The sequence below is a fragment of the Nycticebus coucang genome, chromosome 15 (assembly GCF_027406575.1).
Source record: "Nycticebus coucang isolate mNycCou1 chromosome 15, mNycCou1.pri, whole genome shotgun sequence".
In the NCBI taxonomy this organism is placed as follows: domain Eukaryota; kingdom Metazoa; phylum Chordata; class Mammalia; order Primates; family Lorisidae; genus Nycticebus; species Nycticebus coucang.
This window is the reverse complement of record NC_069794.1, coordinates 16,598,782-16,617,421: the sequence shown is the minus strand read 5'-3', so window position 1 is coordinate 16,617,421 and position 18,640 is coordinate 16,598,782. Positions and strand designations below refer to the sequence as shown.

Here is an 18,640-nt window from a genome sequence, read left to right as displayed (position 1 = left end):
TAGATAGTGGCCCAGTTCAGAGTATGAGTTAAATTTCCCTTTGTTGCCTTTATTTATTTTTATTTTTATTTTTATTTATTTATTTATTTATTTATTTATTTTTGAGACAGAGTCTCCCTCTGTTGTCTAGGCTAGAGTGTCATGGCCTCAGCCAAGCTCACAGCAGTCTCAAAGTCCCGGGCTCAAGCAATCCTCCTGCCTTAGCCTTCCAAGTAGCTGAGAAGATAGACACCCACCACACCCACCAGCTAGTTTTTCTACTTTTAGTAGAGACAGGGTCTCACTCAGGCTGGTCTCGAACTCCTGACCTCAACAGATCCTCCCCCTTCAGCCACCCAGAGTCCTAGGATTACAGGCATGAGCCATCGCACCCAGCCAATACTTAGAATCATATTAATGCCACATCTGGATTCTGTGATACTCAAACCCCTCCAGGCCCAGCCTACTGTGTTAAGCCATTGATAAACCTCCCTTCTACTATTCAGAATAGGACAGACACCTTTTTCCTTCCTTTCTTTTTTTCTTTTTTGAGACAGAGTCTCATTCTGTCACCCTGGGTTGAGTGTCACGGCATCTTCACAGCTTACAGAAACCTCAAACTCCCGGGCTCAAGCAATCCTCTTACCTCAGCCTACCAAGTAGCTGGGACTACAGGCACCCACCACAATGCCTGGCTAGTTTTCTATTTTTAGCAGAGACGGGGTCTCACTTTTGTTCAGGCTGGTCTCAGACTCCTGAGTTCAAGCAATCTACCCTGCCTAGGCCTCCCCTCAGAGTCCTAGGATTATAGGCGTGGGCCTCCAGGCCCTGCCCCTTCTTTCATTCTGTCCAGAGAGACAGTGTACACTGTCTAGCTGGTGAAGGATCACGTCAATGAAATACATTAGAACTGGTCAATTGAGTTTATCACATAATCTCACAGTCACACTCTGACCAATAAAATGCACCAATAAAGCTGTGCAAATAAAGCAACTGTAAAAGTTGCAAGTGTGAAATTTCCACTCAATTACGCTCAGGAGCTAAATCTCTGAGCCAAGGTGAGGAAGTAAACACAGTGAAACGGAGGCCAAAGCTCATGCTCTGGAATTGGTCAGACCTGACTCAATTCCCAGATCCACCAAGTCCTGCCTGGGTGATCCTCAGCATGTTACCTGGCCTCTCTGGTCTCAGTTTTCTTCACCAGTGACACCAGGAACAGAGCCACCCTCAACAAAGGGATACTATGAGCCCCAAAGGACCCAGTATCTCTAACATCCCCGGTTCAGGCATGAGTAAGTCCTCTTGTGGTGATGTTTCTAATGCTTTGAGATCAGCTAGTCCTTTGAGAGGAACCTGAAAGGGGGTGGGGAAGGGACCCTTGGCCAGAAAAATGGAAATATGCACAGAAATTACTTTGATCTTCCAGAAATAGGCAACGGTTCTTTGTCTTCAGTGTCCAGCAAAAACTCTTAGGGAAATTTTTATTTTTTTTTTCATTGAGACAGAGTCTCACTATGTCACCCTCGGTAGAGTGCCGTAGTGTCACAGCTCACAGCTCACAGCAACCTCCAGTGCTTGAGCTTAAGCAATTCTCTTGCCTTAGCCTCCCAAGTAGCTGGGACTACAGGCACCTGACACAATGTCCAGCTATTTTTTGTTGTTGTTGTTGTAGTTCTCACTGTTGTTTACCAGGCCACGGGCCGGGTTTGAACTTGCCAGCCCTGGTGTATGTGGCCAGCACCATAACCACTGAGGTACAGGCGCCGAGCCAAGGAAACTTTTTAAAATACTAACGCCTACATCCCACTCCCAAAGATTATGAGTCAAACTGGCCTAGTCAGAGGCAAGCATCTCTGTATTTTTATGGCAACCCAAGTTATTCAATCATAGTTAAGGCGAATAAAATCTGTAAATTAACCAGAAAAAAAATAAGACAATATAGAGTTAATAAGCTTAGTAGAAATGATTATCCACATCAACAATCATTTGAAGGAGGCAATTTGAAAGTATTATATACAGAGCAAAAAAAAAAAATGTAGGCACATTTTAAGAAAGGAAAAAACTGTATAAAAATTATAATATTCAAGTCACATTAGACTTATGCAATTACAAGAGGTGTTCAAACCTGATGTATTGATCTTGTGTTCATCTTCTGTTATTGGTATCCATTGTTACAATTCTCATACAGCAGCTAGTGATGTTACTAAATCCTCAATGGACCGTGTCACACCTCTTTTCAAAGCTTTTCAGTGGACCTCCGCTCCATTCAGAGTAAAGCCCAGCTCCTTCCAGCAAAATCCAAAAGATCTGTTCTCTTGCCCTTGCCATTCCGCTCCCCAAAACATCCACGACTCGCTGCCTCACCTCCTCCAGGCCTGCACTCCCGGGCCTTCTCCTGATGCTCTCCCCAACCACCCTCCTCAAAGTGTCATCACCCTTGCCCACACATCCTCTCCTAACCTCCTTCCCTGCCTTCTTTTTCCTTCTTGGCACTTACATAAAACATACTGTTTGGCTTAGAGCTTGTTCTTTTACCAAATTTAAAATGTATGAAGACAGGGACTTTTATGTATTTTGCTCACTACTCTATGAACTGTCCAGCACTGTGGAAGATTGAGGCGGGAGAATTGCTTGAGCTCAGGAGTTCGAGACTTGCCTGAGAGAGAATGATAACCTGACTCCTAAAAAAACGAAAAACCCATAGCCGGGCGTTGTGGCGGGCGCCTGTAGTCCCAGCTACTTGGGAGGCTGAGTCAAGAGAATCGCCTAAGCCCAAGGATTTGGAGGTTGCTGTGAGCTATGTGACGCCACGGCACTCTACCGAGGGTGATAAGGTGAGACTCTGTCTCTACAAAAAAAAAACACAAAAAAACGAAAAACCCAGCCAGACACTGTGGCGAGTGCCTGTAATCCCAGCGGCTTCTGGAGGCTGAGGCAGTTGGATGCCCACAGCCCAAGTCTGAGGTTGCAGTGAGCTAGGACGCCATTGCACTCTGCTCAGGGCATAGAATGGGACTCTGTCTCAACAACAACAAAATAATAATAATAATAAAGAAATAGAATAGGGGTCAAGAAACATTTTCTGTAAAGAGTTCCATAATAAATGTTTTAGGATTTTGCTGCACACACGGTCTCTTTTGCAACTACTCAATTCTGTTACCACCAACCACCAATTCTATTACCGACAATATATAAAACAAATGAGCATGCCTGTGTTTTTTTCAGACACCCCGACTCATAAAAAAACAAAAAAATGAAAAACCCAGCAACACACAGTGGCGAGTGCCTGTAATCCCAACAGCCTCTGGAAGCTGAGGCAGTGGGATGCCCACAGCCCGAATCTGAGGTTGCAGTGAGCTATGAGGCCATTGCACTCTGCTTAGGGCATAGGGTAGGACTCTGTCTCAACCTCCCCCCCCAAAAAAAAAAGCAAAGAAATAAAAATAAAAAATAAGCAAGGAAATAAAAAAAATTTTGAAAAGATGTCATTTACCTCCAGGCACAGTGGCTCACACTTGTATTCCTAACACTCTGAAAGGCCAAGGCAGGAGGATCACTTGCTTGAGTTCAGGAGTTCAAGACCAGCCTAAGCAAAAATGAAACTCCATCTCTATTAAAAACAGAAAAATTGGCTCGGTGCCTGTAGCTCAGTGGCTAGGGCACCAGCCACATACACCAGAGTTGGTGGGCTCAAAACCAGCCCGGGCGTGGCAAACAATGACAACTACAACAAAAAATAGCCAGGCATTACGGTGGGTGCCTATAATCCCACCTACTTGGGAGGCTGAGGCAAGAGAATCACTTAAGCCCAAAAGTTTGAGGTTCCTGTGAGCTGTGACGCCACAGCACTCTACTGAGGGAGATATAGTGGAAGTGTGTCTCAATTAAAAAAAAAATTAAAAAAATAAAAACAGAAAAAGTATCTGGGCATGGTGGCACACCCCTATAACCCCAACTATTCAGAAGACTGAGGCAAGAGGATTGACCGGGCCCAGGAATTTGAGGTTGCAGTGAGCTATGATGATGCCACTACAAAAACAAAAACAAAACATTATTTACAAAAACAGGCAATGGACTGGATTTGACCAGATCATGGATCACCAATCTTTGGTCTAGAACAGTGGTTCTTAACCTTCCTAATGCTGAGATGTATTTTCGATGTTACAAAGGGGTCGCGACCCACAGGTAGAGAACCGCTGATCTAGAACATCTAGAACACAGCAACCACTCAAAACTATTTATAAAATCACTGAAGAAGTTAGTTAAAACACTACCCTATCATCAGAACACATCTGGAATATTCAGTTCCAGATGCCCCATTAGAATAAAGACATTGATTAAGTAAAGAACATTTGATTCAAACAGATGAATGAGGGTCTGAAAACCCTGCCATTTTAGGAAGCCTGGAAACTGGAGAAATTTCTCAAAAACACAGGATTTAATGGGACCATGACAACTGTCTTTGAATGACCTAAAGCAAGCAGAGAAAAAGAGGCAGCCAACTTGCTGTGTGTTGACAAAAAAGACAGGAGGTAAAAGTGGGTAGAAATTGCCCAGAAAGAAAAGTATAACTCAATATAATCTCTGTTTCTTCTAATCTAGAGTCCTAAGAATCAATTCATGAATTTCCCCATTGCCCATTGTGTGTAAGGGATTCCTGTACCAAGTATGGGGCCAGAAGATCTCTCCCTTTCAACCCTGTAATTTAGCAAGAGCAGACAGCGACTAGCCCCATGAAAAGGCCAGCACAGAAGTGAACCTGGAACTAGGAAATGAAATAAGTCACTAAACCAGAAACCATAGAAGGGCTACAAGTATTCTGGCTACAAGGACGGAGAGATGGGAGAAGCAAAGTCTGAACACATCTGGGAGGAAAGAGGGGAGGAGGGTGAACTTAGGTTGATAAAACACCATCAAGCAGGGAGGGCGTAACAACAGAAGATGCCCATCCACTACCCATCACAGAATACACCATCCCAACCTACAGCCTGTGACGTGGACGTACTTGTCTCTTAGGGGGATGATTCCCACCTTCTCCATCCCAGCTCCAACAGCAGGGTCAACAAACTCCCCAAACTCCCCAGCCCCACACCGTTCATCCGTCCCTCTACTCCAGCTCACACAACGGCAGGTCAGGAGATTGCTGGACACATGGAGCACGTGTCCTATCCCCCCCTTGTGGTCAGAGGTGACCATGGGACTGAGACCTGGCCAACAGGATGTGCGTGCAAATGGTGTGTCTCACTTCCAAGCCTGGCACTCAAAAGCCTTCCCCCTACAACCTCTGTCCAGATGAAGAAAGAAGACTCAACAGAAAGAAAACACATACAGAGGGGACAGCCACGCCATGAGACGGAAGAAGCCCAGCCAGGAACAAGGATGTGGGGCAGTTCTTCACCCCCAACAAGCTAGAATGGACTATAGCAGAAGAAGGGGTGGGGCTGCAGTAAGGCCACTGGGATGGGAGGCTGTCCTTCAGCAGCCAGCATTACACTAACTGCCTCCGCCCAGGCTGCGTGAGCTCTTTGAGAACAGGAATGCCATTTGATTTTCATAGATTTGAACCTGAAGACTGAGAATGTACTCAAATATTTCCTGAATGAGTAATCTAAACCACAGAGGGGTCAAATTGGTCACCTCAGCCTCCCAGACACTACCCAGGTAGAACTGCACTCTAAGAGCTGAGAAAGACCTAAGCAAAGTGGCTCCCAACCCTTAGCCTCTGAATCGCCCAGGCAGCACACTAAAAAATGCAGACTTCACAATGCCCCCTCACCCCCAGGAGACTGTGACTCTGCGGATAAAGAATGAGACTCAGAAATTTACATGTTTAGCCTGTCTGGAAATAAACTGTGACAATAAAAAAAAAAAAAAATGACAACATTGGTCTGGCACGGTGGTTCATGCCTGTAATCAGCATGTTCAGAGGGTGAGACAGGAGGATCACCTGAGACCAGGAGTTCAGAACCAGTCTGGGCAATAGAGCGAGACCTAATTCCACAAAAACTAAGCGAAATTATCTCAGTGTGGTGGCAACCCACCTGTAGTCCCAGCTACTCGGGAGCCTGAGTTAGGAGGATCACTTGAGCCCCAGGAGTTCAAGGCTATAGTGAGCTATACTCATTCCAGCCAGGGGAAAAAAATAAGATCTGTCTCTCATGAAAAAAAAAGAAAAGAAGAATGTTAAGTTAATGAACATTAAGTAACAAAATGAAGGTAACTTTTTTTTTTTTTAAAAGAGTCTCACTTTGTCGCCCTGGTCTGAGTTCCATGGCATCACAGCTCACAGCAACCTCTAGCTCTTGAGCTTAGGTGATTCTCTTGACTCAGCCTCCCGAGTAGCTGGGACTACAGGCACCCGCCACAAAGCTTGGCTATTTTTTTTGTTGCAGTTTGGCTGGGGCCGAGTTTGAACCCGCCACCCTCAGTATATGGGGCCAGCACCCTACTCACTGAGCCACAGGCACCGCCCCAGTATTTAATTACTGCTTGCTATTTGCTAGATACTATTCCTACTTATCCTCAGTTTTCAAATAGCTGCAACTCCTGGCAGGAGCCCCCACGCCCAGCTGGCAAACACTCTGCTAAATGTTTGCCTGAGTTTGCTCTCTCTGCCACCTCTATGAGGTGGTTATGATTATTCTTCCTGACTTACAGATGAGAAAACTTGTCCATAGTCAGATGAGTAGCAGAGCTGAGACTATTACCCAGGCAAGCAACAAATGGGCATGTTCCCTGTGGCACCTGGCCAGCGTTAGGGCTCAGTGTTGCAATCACTATGCCTCTGGCATCAACCTGCTTCCCAGGGTTTACTCTTACAACCTCCATGACCCAGGGGCTCACTCAAAGGCTAACACCTTCCAACAGTCAGGGCCCCAATGCTGGCTCTGATGCCCCTGTAACAGCAGAATTGTTAAGGTCTGCCTCATATCTGAAGAGCCCTTCTGCGTGAGAAATGACAGCTTGGACAGCAGATCCTGAAAAACACACTAAAGAAATTTGGTTTACTCTTAAAAATAACAGGAGGCAAAAGAATGGCATGGATTTGTGTTAGGACAAAGACTGGCACCAGAAGGCCCAAGTACAAGATAAGGCCAGAGCCAGAGTATTAATCTTTAAATAGGTTTAAAATTTATCTCTCTACCTCTTGAGGGCAGAAACACATATGCTCCAGGAGGCCGGGGTAGTTGTCCCTTTCTTTACCCACAGATCCCAAACACCAGCATTCAGAAAATGTGTGCTGAATCAATGAATGACTCCAAGGGGCATTTCCAAAATGGAATCAGTAGGTGTCAGTGGCTGAGGGTGAAGGTTGATGCCCTAAGAACAGTGGACAGGCCAGGTACAGTGACTCAGACCTGTAATCCTAGCACTCTGGGAGACCGAGGCAAGAGGATCTCTTGGGCTTAGGAGATAGAGACCAGTACTAAAAATAGAAAAATTAGCCGGCATGGTGGCAGGCACTTGTGTTTTTGTTTTTGGTTTTTTTTTGTGGTTTTTGGCTGAGGCTGGGTTTGAACCCACCACCTCCAGCATATGGAACTGGCACCCTATCCCTTTAAGCCACAGGCGCCACCCTTTTTTAAGCACTATGTTTTTTTGTTTTTGTTTTTTTGTGGTTTTTGGCTGAGGCTGGGTTTGAACCCACCACCTCCGGTGGCAGGCACTTGTGGTCTCAGCTACTCGGGAGGCCGAGGTAGGAGGATCCCTTGAACCCAGCTGTGAGTTAGACTGATGCCATGGCACTCTAGCCCAGGCAACTAGTAGACAATAACACCAACAACCCACACAGCAATCCAATGTAAAGTCATGAAGAGAGGGAAGGGAAACATGCTTCAATACATGCATATATAAAGAGCTTATTCATTCACTAACTTGACTTTCAAAGGTCTGCTGCATTTGGTTCACATGTATGTATTCATTCAGTCAACCAACGTTTATCTGTCTGGAGCTACAGTCAAGCAGACAGGCACTGATCTCTGCTGGCCTTGGCCTGTAACAGGGTACAACCATGGCATAGTCTGATGATCCGAGTGGCATCAGAAAATGTGTGCTGAATCAATGTTATGGCACGGCCATCTCCTGGCCTCGAGGCTCCTGACAAGTTGCCCAACCTCTGTGGACCCTGATGTCTTCATTTGTAAAGTATGATGATGCCTGCCTCATAGACTGAGGATTAAATGAGATAGTACATGCAAAACTGAGCAAACTTCAGAGTCCACCGGATGCGTTGGCAAGGCTAGTGATTATCAGCACTGTTGGCTAAATGAATCCAGCTGGTCCCTGTCTCAAGGTGTGGTCTGAGAACTGAACCACTGCCTGCATCAGTGTTCTGAAATAACCGTTAATTGCAGCGCCTGTATCTGTTTTCAACAGCATACTACAAAATATTGCTGATAGATACAATCACGACCCTTAACTTCCAGAGAAAATACTATGCTAACCCTCTGCCGCCCTCCTTTTGGTTATCTTTATGTACACACATAACACAATCTTGAAAGAATTAATCTTTAAATAGGTTTAAAATTTATCTCTCTACCTCTTGAGGGCAGAAATTTCCCTTTCCCCACACAAAGGTCCTGGCCATCTCTACACAGTGTAAGTAAATAAATGCTAATTAGGCTATGCAATAATGGCCTGGACTTTTCATATCTCTTGAACTCTGCACTTGGTGAGCTGCATTAACTCATCTCCGGAGAGATTCACCTACATGTAGCCACATGGAAATCATAAAGCCAAGGGCAGGACCTCAGTCTGTCCGATTCCAAGTCCAGGTCTTTCCACTGAACTCCTGGCATCCCCCCTCACATGATTTTCATTGACATAAAACTAGTCAAAGAAAACACCTGCAGGTGTTTAGACCCCACACAAACAGACACCTCACAGTAACAGAGACAGGGTTCCTTCATCCCATCAAAAAGTGACAAGACTAGGGCGGCGCCTGTGGCTCAGTGAGTAGGGCGCCGGCCCCATATGCCGAGGGTGGCGGGTTCAAACCCAGCCCTGGCCAAACTGCAACAAAAAAATAGCCGGGCGTTGTGGTGGGTGCCTGTAGTCCCAGCTGCTCGGGAGGCTGAGCAAGAGAATCGCGTAAGCCCAAGAGTTAGAGGTTGCTGTGAGCCGTGTGACGCCACGGCACTCTACCCGAGGACGGTACAGTGAGACTCTGTCTCTACAAAAAAAAGAAAAAAAAAAAAAGTGACAAGACTAAGAAAGACTCACATTGCACACAGTGTCCCAGTCCCACACCTCAACAGAGCAGACACGGCCTGGAGGGAACTTCAAAGAGGGAGGAGAGTTAACAGAACCCCAACAAGGTGGAAGACTCCGAAAGACAAATTACCCATGTAACATATCTGAATGGACATTAATCAACACCTGTCACGCTGACCAGATGCAGACTACAAAAAATAAATCAATCAAAAATAAAGCATAAGAGATAAATTTATAAAATGTGTCACACGATTTATTTCACTATATGGAATTAGAATTATACTACCCCTGTAAAATGTTCTATATCTTTGAGCTGTGGTTATTGTATAAAATTGCAAAACTGGACAGGAACAGTGGCTCAAGCCTATAATCCTAGCACTTTGGGAGGCTGCAGCAGGAGGATCGCTGGAGGCCAGGAGTTCAAGACCAGCCAGAATAATATAGCAAGACCCCATTTCTTAAAAACAATTTTAAATTAGCTGGGCTGGGCAGTGCCTGTGGCGGAAGGAGTAGAGCGCTGGCCCCATATCCCGGAGGTGGCGGGCTGAATTCCAGCCCCAGCCAAAAACTGAAAAAAAATAAATAAATAAATAAATTAGCTGGGCATGGTGACATATGCCTATAGTTCCAGCTCCTGAGGAGGCTGAGGCAGAAGGATTGCTTTGGAGCCCAGGCATTTGAGACTAGTGAGCTAGGCTGACACCACTGCTCTATCACAAGACTCAGCTTCAAAAAAAAGCCGGGTGTGGTGGCTCATGCCTATAATCCCAGTACTCTGGGAGGCTAAGGCAGGTGGATTGCCTGAGCTCAGGAGTTCAAGACCAGCCTGAGCAAAAGTGAAACCCTGTCTCTAAAAAAAATAGGTGGGCATTGTGGTGGGCACCTATAGTCCCAGCTATTTGGGAGGCTGAGGCAAGATGGTCGCTTGAGCCCAAGAGTTTGAGGTTGCTGTAAGCAATGACACCATAGCACTGAACTGAGGGGGAGGTGGTCAGATTCTGTTTCACAAAAAAAAAAAAAAAAAAAAATGCCAGGTGCAGTGGCTCACGCCTGTAATCCTAGCTCACTAGGAGGCAGAGGCAGGTGGATTGCTTGCTTAAGCTATGACACCTGGGCACTCTAGCCAGGGCAACAAAGTGAGACTCTGTCTCAAAAAAAAAAAAAAGAAAAAAGATTAAAATTGACTGACACAGCCAGCCTCTCCAAGCCTTCCCCTGCCCTCAGTCATTTGCATTTGTTTCTGCCCTCATGTCATCAGCTTTCTCCAAGGTGAGTCTCTTGGGCGTTGTCTTGTCACCTATGGCAGTTTCCACAACAGGCTCTCCCTCAAGCCCAGATCAGAGGAAAGGCCCAGCGCTGTTAGTCTCCATCTTGCTCCTAGCCCCAGGCATCTGGGGTGAGGCCTGGGCAGAGGAATGCAGAGCACACCCAAAGGGCTTGCTGGGCACCAGGGGGCAGCAGGGAGCCAGACAGTCCTTAGGAGCCTCTCAAGGATTGGACAATCAATCTAGCGCCCAGCAGGACATTGTTCACAGACAAAGGCACTTTTTCCCAATAACGGAGGAGAGGAAGAATTGCTCAATAAACAAATCATGGGGAAGTGAGTTGCTTTGGGAAAAGTGAGGCCTGCTTACAAAGTCCCCAAAGAGCTACTTGGGAGGCTGAGGCAGGAGAATCGCCTAAGCCCAGGAGTTGGAGGATACTGTGAGCTGTGTGACGCCACGGCACTCTACCAAGGGTGATAAAGTGAAACTCTGTCTCTACAAAAAAAAAGAAAGTCCCCAAAGAAATTCTAGCTGCCTTTATTGTTAAAAATGACAGAATAGCTGTGAAAATGAACATGGAGATTGAAACTGTGACTAAAGATCTGCTAAGACCCAAAGCAACAGGAGCAAAATTGAGAAGTTGAAAATCTATAAAAATACTGTAAGCACTATTACAAGTTATTTCAAAAACACAAATACCTCATAGAAAAATGCAGAAACAAAATGTATTAGTAGACAATTCAATAAAATACAAATAAATTCTGGCCAGGTACAGTGTCTCACTCCTGTAACCTATGACTCTGGAAGGCAGAGAGAGGCAGGAGGATCCCTTCAGCTCAGGAGTTCAAGATCAGCCTGATTAAGAGGAAACTCCATCTCAACCAAAAATAGAAAAACTAGCCAAGCATTGTGGTGGGTACCTATAGTCCTAGCTACTTGGGAGGCTTGAGGCAGAAGAATCACTTGAGCCAGGAGTGTGAGGTTGCTGTGAACTAGGCTGATGCCATGGCACTCTAGCCTGGGTGACAGTGAGACTATCTGAAAAAAAAAAAAGAAATTATCAAATAAATTCTACATAAAACTGTTTGATACTATTCTTAACCTATCAATTTGCATCTTTTTAATTCTTAAAATTTAATTTAAAATTGACAAAGACATATGCATACAACCTGTTTTTTGTTTGTTTTTTTTTTGTAGAGACAGAGTCTCACTTTATGGCCCTCGGAAGAGTGTCATGGCATCACACAACTCACAGCAACCTCCAACTCCTGGGCTTCAGCGATTCTCTTGCTCAGCCTCCCGCCACAACAAAATAGCTCAGCTATTTTTTGGTTGCAGTTCAGCTGGGGCCGCGTTTGAACCCGCCACCCTCGGTATATGGGGCTGGCGCCTTACCGACTGAGCCACAGGCGCCGCCTTTTTTTTTTTTTTTTTTTTTTTTTTGAGACAGAGTCTCACTATGTTGCCGTGGATAGACTGCCATGGCGTCACAGCTCACAACAACCTCCAACTCCTGGGCTCAAGTGATTCTCTTGCCTTGACCTCCCAAGTAGCTGAGACTACAGGTGCCCCCCACAATGCCTGGCTGTTTTTGTTTGTTTTTTGGTTGTAGTTGTCATTGTTAAACCCACCAGCTCTGGTGTATGTGGTTGGCGCCCTAGCTGCTGAGCTACAGGCACTGAGCCCATACAGCCTGTTTTTAAGGGTGGCACCTGGGGCTCAACAGGGTAGGGCGCCGGCCCCATATGCCAGAGGTGGCAGGTTCAAACCCAGCCCTAGCCAAAAACAGCCTGTTTTTAAGAAGGCAACACTCATCTGATGCTGCTGGAAAATTATTTGGCCTCTTACCAGTTATTCTACTTCTGGGAATTTAAACAAAGGAAAGATACATCAAAATATAGGCATTACAAATATATGCTTTATATCACCATTAGAAATAAACCGTGTTCAACAATAGGGAAAGATTGCATAAATTAAAATCATTAAATATCATGCTTTGAAGATTTAATGCATGAATAAGTGTTATGCATAGAAAAGAAAACATCAGGATTCAAAACTATTAACAACGCCTGTAATCTGAGCCCAGAAGTCTGAGACCAGCCTGGGCAACATAGCAAGACTCAGTCTCAAATAAAAAAATATATTTATATATTTACAATTTTACAGAAAAAAATGTGTATGCATAAAACTTGGGGGAAAACCATAAAGTCTAGGGTAAGATAAACAATTAGAACATCAGCAGTTATACCTGGCTAACAGAAATAAATCACCTTTATTCCTGTGCTTTTCTATAGTTTTAAATTTCTTACAGATAGTGAAAAAACAATGTTTTTTAAAAATGCATAACAAGCATCAAGAGCTGTTAAAACTCCTTTTAGACCCCCCAAGTCCAAGTTGTACAACAAATACACCAAAATCCAGTAACCTATTTTGCATAAAAGTCAGCAAGCTAGTTATTGGCATCATCTGGGTAGGTGGCTACCAGTCCACAAATTTAGAATGCAGACAACATCTGAGAAGAAAAGCAAACACCCCACTAGAAGGTGCAAAAGCAGTTTTTTCTCCACAAGGTGGGCCTCGTCTCAGGTGGCCACTTCCTGGCTTGGACCATTTCAGTGTTCCCACTTGCAGCAAGAAGAGAACACAAATGGTGACTGAAAAGCAATAGGCCAAGGCACAAAATAAAAGCATTTACCCAAGCCACAGTGAGGACAGCTGTCAGAAGACTGAGCCAAGTAACCTAACAGAGGATCTCCATTGGCCTTTGCTACTAACAGGTTTTTTAAGGGACAGAAAGTGAGCTGGTCAGGAATTCTCATTGGTTTACAGAAATAATTCTGATTAGGGTCTAGCTAAACGAAGTTAAGCAATAGGCCATGGGTTATGTTATCTGCGGTGACATTCTTAGGCTGATTTATAGCTGCTGGTGCTGATCGCCAGCAGTTCTAAGAGCAGAATACACAGCTCAAGTCAGGAAGTAGAAAATCACCAATGCCTAGCCGGCCCACTACAGGTGGGCGCCTGTAGTCCCAGCTACTTGGGAGGCTGAGGCAAGAGAATCGCTTAAGCCCAGGAGTTGGAGGTTGCTGTGAGCTGTATGAGGCCATAGCACTCTACCGAGGGCCATAAAGTGAGACTCTATCTCTACAAAAAAAAAAAAAAAAAATCACCAATACCATCTTACTTTAATGGATCCGCAAGTGACTCCCATTCCTCGGGTAAAAGTTCTTTTTTTCTTCTCACAAGGAAATCACTTTAAAACACCTCAACTTTAAAAGTAATTTAAGAACTTACTTGCCAGCAGAAAATAAGTAAATACAGGAGGCCATCATTGTTCACACCTGCCCTCTTTTAAAGGAATAAAACATTGGATTAACACTCCAATGAGAGTAGCTTAAAGCACAAACTCTCTCTCTCTCTCTCTCCTCCTCTCCCCCTCCCCCTCCCTCCCCCTCCCTCTCCCTCCCTCCCCCTCTCCCCCTCTCCCTCTCCCTCCCAGATCTGATTTTACTGAATTAGCCAGAAGTGGGTGCCAGAGAACAACCAGTTCACATAATCTTCTGGCTGGTGCTGATGCTGCCAGTCTGAGAACCACACATTAGCTGAGAACAGCTGCCCTAAAGCACAGTATACATGTCGCACATGCATCCTCTCCAACACCAGCAACTTTAAGAACTCATAAACCCCAGCCTGCAAGCACAGGGGCTGTTTGGAATAGCCTTTTCCATGCATTTTTTAAATATGTATATAAGGTCTTGCTCTGTGGCCCTGACTAGAGTTCAGTGATCAAGACTCACGGCAACCTCAAACTCCTGGGCTCAAGCGAACCTTCTGCCTCAGCCTCCTGAGTTGCTGGAACCACAGCCACAAGCCACCACACCGAGCCCTGACCATGCATTTAAGAACGAGCACCCCGGGCGGCGCCTGTGGCTCAGCGGGTAGAGCGCCGGCCCCATATGCCAAGGGTGGCAGGTTCAAACCCAGCCCCGGCCAAACTGCAACAAAAAAAATAGCCGGGCGTTGTGGCGGGCGCCTGTAGTCCCAGCTACTTGGGAGGCTGAGTCAAGAGAATCACCTAAGCCCAAGGATTTGGAGGTTGCTGTGAGCTGTGTGACGCCACGGCACTCTACCGAGGGTGATAAGGTGAGACTCTGTCTCTACAAAAAAAAAAAAAAAAAGAACAAGCACCCCAAAGGAAGCAGCTCAGTACAGCGGCTCCCAACACAGCCTTGGGAGCCAATCTGCCAATGTTTAGACCCTGCTCCACCACTTATTCGCTGTGGGATCCTAGGCAACTTAACCTCTCTCAGCTCCACAGTCTTTGCCTCCAGCAAGGGAATGGGCAGCTATCCAAGTCATCACCTTCCCATTCCCCTGCACCCACACTTTGAAAATTCACAGAAATTGCATCAAGGGTTGCTTGCCCTATCTGAAGTTGAGGAGACCAATTGCCCACATCACTTAATTATTTTTGGTAACCACACCCATATTCCTTCCTCCTCCGTGCCCCTCTCTCCTTAAGGGCTGCCAAACCACAAAGAAAGGTCCCTACACAGAGTTCACTACAATTAAAACAAAAGTAGGTGACTCATCCTCTTAGATTCCCTATGTTTTCCTATAATAAAAGGAAATATCAGAATATGTGGGAAAAGATAGAAGTGCAGAGGTCATGAAACAGAAGATCTACTAATTAGCCAAGTGTAGCTAAAGCCCAAAGATTCAGGCCCACCTAGTTAGTAGTACAGGCTACCAGACGGACACCTTATATGAGAGTGTCACAAAGGTTAGGGCTGTGGGCCCTCCCAGCTCAGGGGATTTTTGATGGTTTTTCTCCTGGTCAGAACTACCAGAATCAGCCAGACATGTAATCTCAGCACTCAAACAGCCCAGGCAGGTGGATTGCTTGATCTCAGTTCAGACCAGCCTGAGCAAGAGCTAGACAGTCTCTACTAAAACTAGAAAAACTATCCAGGCTTCCCAGCTGGTGCCTGTAGTCTCAGCTACTCAAAAGGCTAAAGCAAGAGGACCCCTTGAGCCCAAGAGTGTGAGGTTGCTGTGAGCTATGATGCTGCTGGCACTCTACCAAGAATGACAGAGTGAGACTGTCTCAAAAACAAACAAACAAACAACAACAAAAAAACTATCTGCTTCAAAGCCATTCATGGAGCTCCTCTCTCAAGAGTGAAGATTCCAAAATACCACACAGATTTCCAGGAGACCTCGCCCCTGGAGCAGTCCTCAAAGGTGGAAGTGAAACCATTGAAAACAGGGAAAAGGCTGGCCAAAAAGATACACTCCAGTGGTGGCTAGGCATGTCCCATCAAAAGCAAAACATGAAGCCACACTGGGCAGTGCACTGTAATCCCATAATCCCAGCTACTGGGAGGCTGAGAGGAGAGGATCTCTTCAGCCCAGGAGTTGGAGACCAGGCTGGACAACATAGCAAGACCCCATCTCAAAAAGAAAAAAAGGCAAAATGTGGAAGCAGATCTTGTTCGAATCGCATCCTCATCCACAAATAAAATATAATTATTTTACCCACAGGAAATTTACCATAGATAGGTACCAGGACACACAGGGACACACATACACGGAGAGATAGAGAGAGGTGTACTCAGAGAAAAGCAATAGAGACAACTGGACCCAAAGTGACACAGAGGGAAACCAGGTGGAGTTGGACCAAATTGTCTCCCAAGGAATATCGGAAGAGGTGGGGACACTATTGGGAGATGGCATTAGTCCAGGAGACTAAATTAGGCTTTGGCTGAAATCAGATAAAGGAAGCTAGTCAAAAGCTGCTTACTTAAAAAGAAAAAGATGCCGTTCTAGTTCAGGAAACCGCGACCCCCGGAGCAGTAGGTGGAAAGCCCGCGAAGGGTGGGCGTGTAAGGGGTCCAGTCATTCTCCCGCAGAGCAGTGATTCCCGGCTTAGGCAGCCTCGGTTCTCTGCCTGCCACGCCACCCCGGGCACTGCTGGCTGGCGGGGCCTCCAGAGGCAAGGCAACGGGCCCTGCGCCCCATCAGGTCCCCGTCGCCCTCCCGGCGCGAATGGGCGCAGGCGGGGACCACACGGTAGCTTGAGGGAGGCACAGGTGGCAGCAGGAAACCCCAGCGTGGACCGCAGAGCAGGGAAAGCGCTCCCTTCGACCTACCCCCGCCAGCCGCCCCCGCAGAAGGCGCAGACCGGGGTGACACAGAGTCCCGGCTCCGCCGGAGGCACTCACCAGAAGAACACGCGCGAGCAGAGGTTCGCGTCCTGCAGAGGGTTGGGCTTTGCCTCCGCGTACACAGGCTGCATCTCGCCCCGCGGGGCGGGCACGGGCCGGAGCCGCGCTGCTCGGACCGGGATGGCCGCGGGCTCTACTCCCGCAGACACGAGGATGGATGCTGTAACTGCGGCCGCCACGCCGGTCCGCTCGGCGGGAGCCCGAGAAGAAGCCGCTTCCGGGAGCCGAGCGCCGGCGGCACGCCCCGTCCCCGCCTCCCGGGCTCGCAGCCACCCAGGCGGCCTCGGGGGCGCCGCTCCACGCCGCCGCCTGGAACCCGGGAGCAGCGCACCGAGCGCGAGAGCAGCCGGGGGAGACGGGTAGCGCGGCGGCAGGAGACGCGCGGGGAACCGCCGGGCTGCGCGAAGGTGGCGGGGGGGCGGGATGAGGCCCGGGCAAGCGCGCCCACGTGCTCAGTGCGGATCCTGACGACTGTGCCCAAGTTCAAGATCAGGGTCAAGGCGCCAACCCTGGCGGTGGGTGGTGGGGGCGGGGGGCGGTGCCCGCGCCGGCTCCGCCTGCCCCCGCCGTTCGGAAACGCCTTCTCAGCTGCGGCTTTCTGGAGATCGGGAGAAAGCTACCCTCCCCTGGGCTAGTTGCCTTACTCTAGACCAAACTAGGGTGCTTTGGGAAGTTCTCCAACCCGGGAGCCAAACATTTGACCTCGGACAACGTTAGGGCTTAGCCCAGATTATCTTTCTAGAGCTTCAGGACCTAAAGAAGGGCAGGTAACATGAGAGTAGAAGATCTGAAATGATTTTGGAAGATGAACGAAGGCTGCTGTCTCTGGGGGCGGGCTTTGGCATCAGTACTTGTGTTGTCTTGTGCGGTGACCCTCGGTGAGCTTTTTGCTGACCTCTTAGATTGGGGAAGAAGGTCGAAGAAGAAAGAGACTGCATCGTGATTTTTCGCACCCTGTAACCCGAACAGAGTAACAGTGGAGAGAAAAACACGTGTTACAGAAGACCGGTTAGGCACATTTCTGGGTACTTTTCCTCCCTCTTAACTGGAATCTTGACCCACTCAAGGAGGTTCTTCTTACTTTACAGAGGAGGAAGGTGAGACTCAAAGGCAGAACTTGCTCAAGGTCTTAGAGCCAGTGAAGGATGAAACCTGATTTGTACTCAAGTCTGCGTCTGATCATGGTGTGTCTGGCTGGTCAGTGTACATGAGAAATTTCCTGACTACACTGGTTGAATGATTGTAGGAATGTAAGCACAAAATCTTGTTCCAGGCTTTTTGACTCTCTCCCACCCCTTCAGTTGTTTGTATGCCTACCATCAGAGACAACAGCTTCTCTATCCTTCCACCCTGAATGGAAAAGAAATCAAAGATTACAAGTTCATGGTGTTTGTAACAAATCGCTTTATTATTCTGTAATAATTTCACGTGTGTTTGCTAAAACGGTCTCAAAATATGGCTTTTAAAGAGCCTTGCTGTAGACAAACTTGTATTTAAAAGCCAAGTGCAAAAAATAATAATAAATAAAAGTAAAAAATAAAAATAAAAGCCAAGAGCATAAGAGTGGCAAAATAGTGGTAACTTTTAAAGACAAACGAAGGGTCATGGCGTCTTTTATTTTAGAGACAGGGTCTCACTATGTTGCCCAGTGTTGATTTCATCCCCTAGGCTCAAGCATGCCTACCGCCTCAGCCTGCAAAAAAGGCTGGCAGAGCCATGCCTGTCTCAAATTGGAGATTTTCACAAAAGGAAGATACTAATTTGAATATTGTAAGAAAACTCTGATCATTCAATTACTGTTCTGTTAGCTCTTTCTCAGATAATGTGGTCTATAAACTGAAATAGCCTTCACCTGACTTACCTTCATAGCTCACTATGTGCTCTTTGAAACTCACTAAATTTCTAACCTGATAAAGCTCAGTGATAGGTTCTCTTTGAAAGCTGAAAAATATGTTT

At 46.7% G+C, this 18,640-nt stretch overlaps 1 protein-coding gene across 4 annotated transcripts in view; it reads right to left on the bottom strand.

Annotated features, from left to right (window-relative positions):
- The window catches only part of ABCC4 (ATP binding cassette subfamily C member 4), a 242,767-nt gene extending 225,874 nt beyond the window's left edge, over positions 1-16,893 (bottom strand). For 3 of the 4 annotated variants that reach the window (XM_053564121.1, XM_053564118.1, XM_053564120.1), the window contains exon 1: positions 16,682-16,893. In XM_053564121.1, coding sequence (XP_053420096.1) covers positions 16,682-16,755 — 74 coding nt within the window. In that variant the 5' untranslated portion in view covers positions 16,756-16,893. Of the gene's footprint in view, positions 1-13,751; positions 13,819-16,681 lie in introns of those variants that run through there. The other variant, XM_053564119.1, reaches the window with a different exon arrangement.
- Between the last annotated feature and the right edge of the window lie 1,747 nt (positions 16,894-18,640).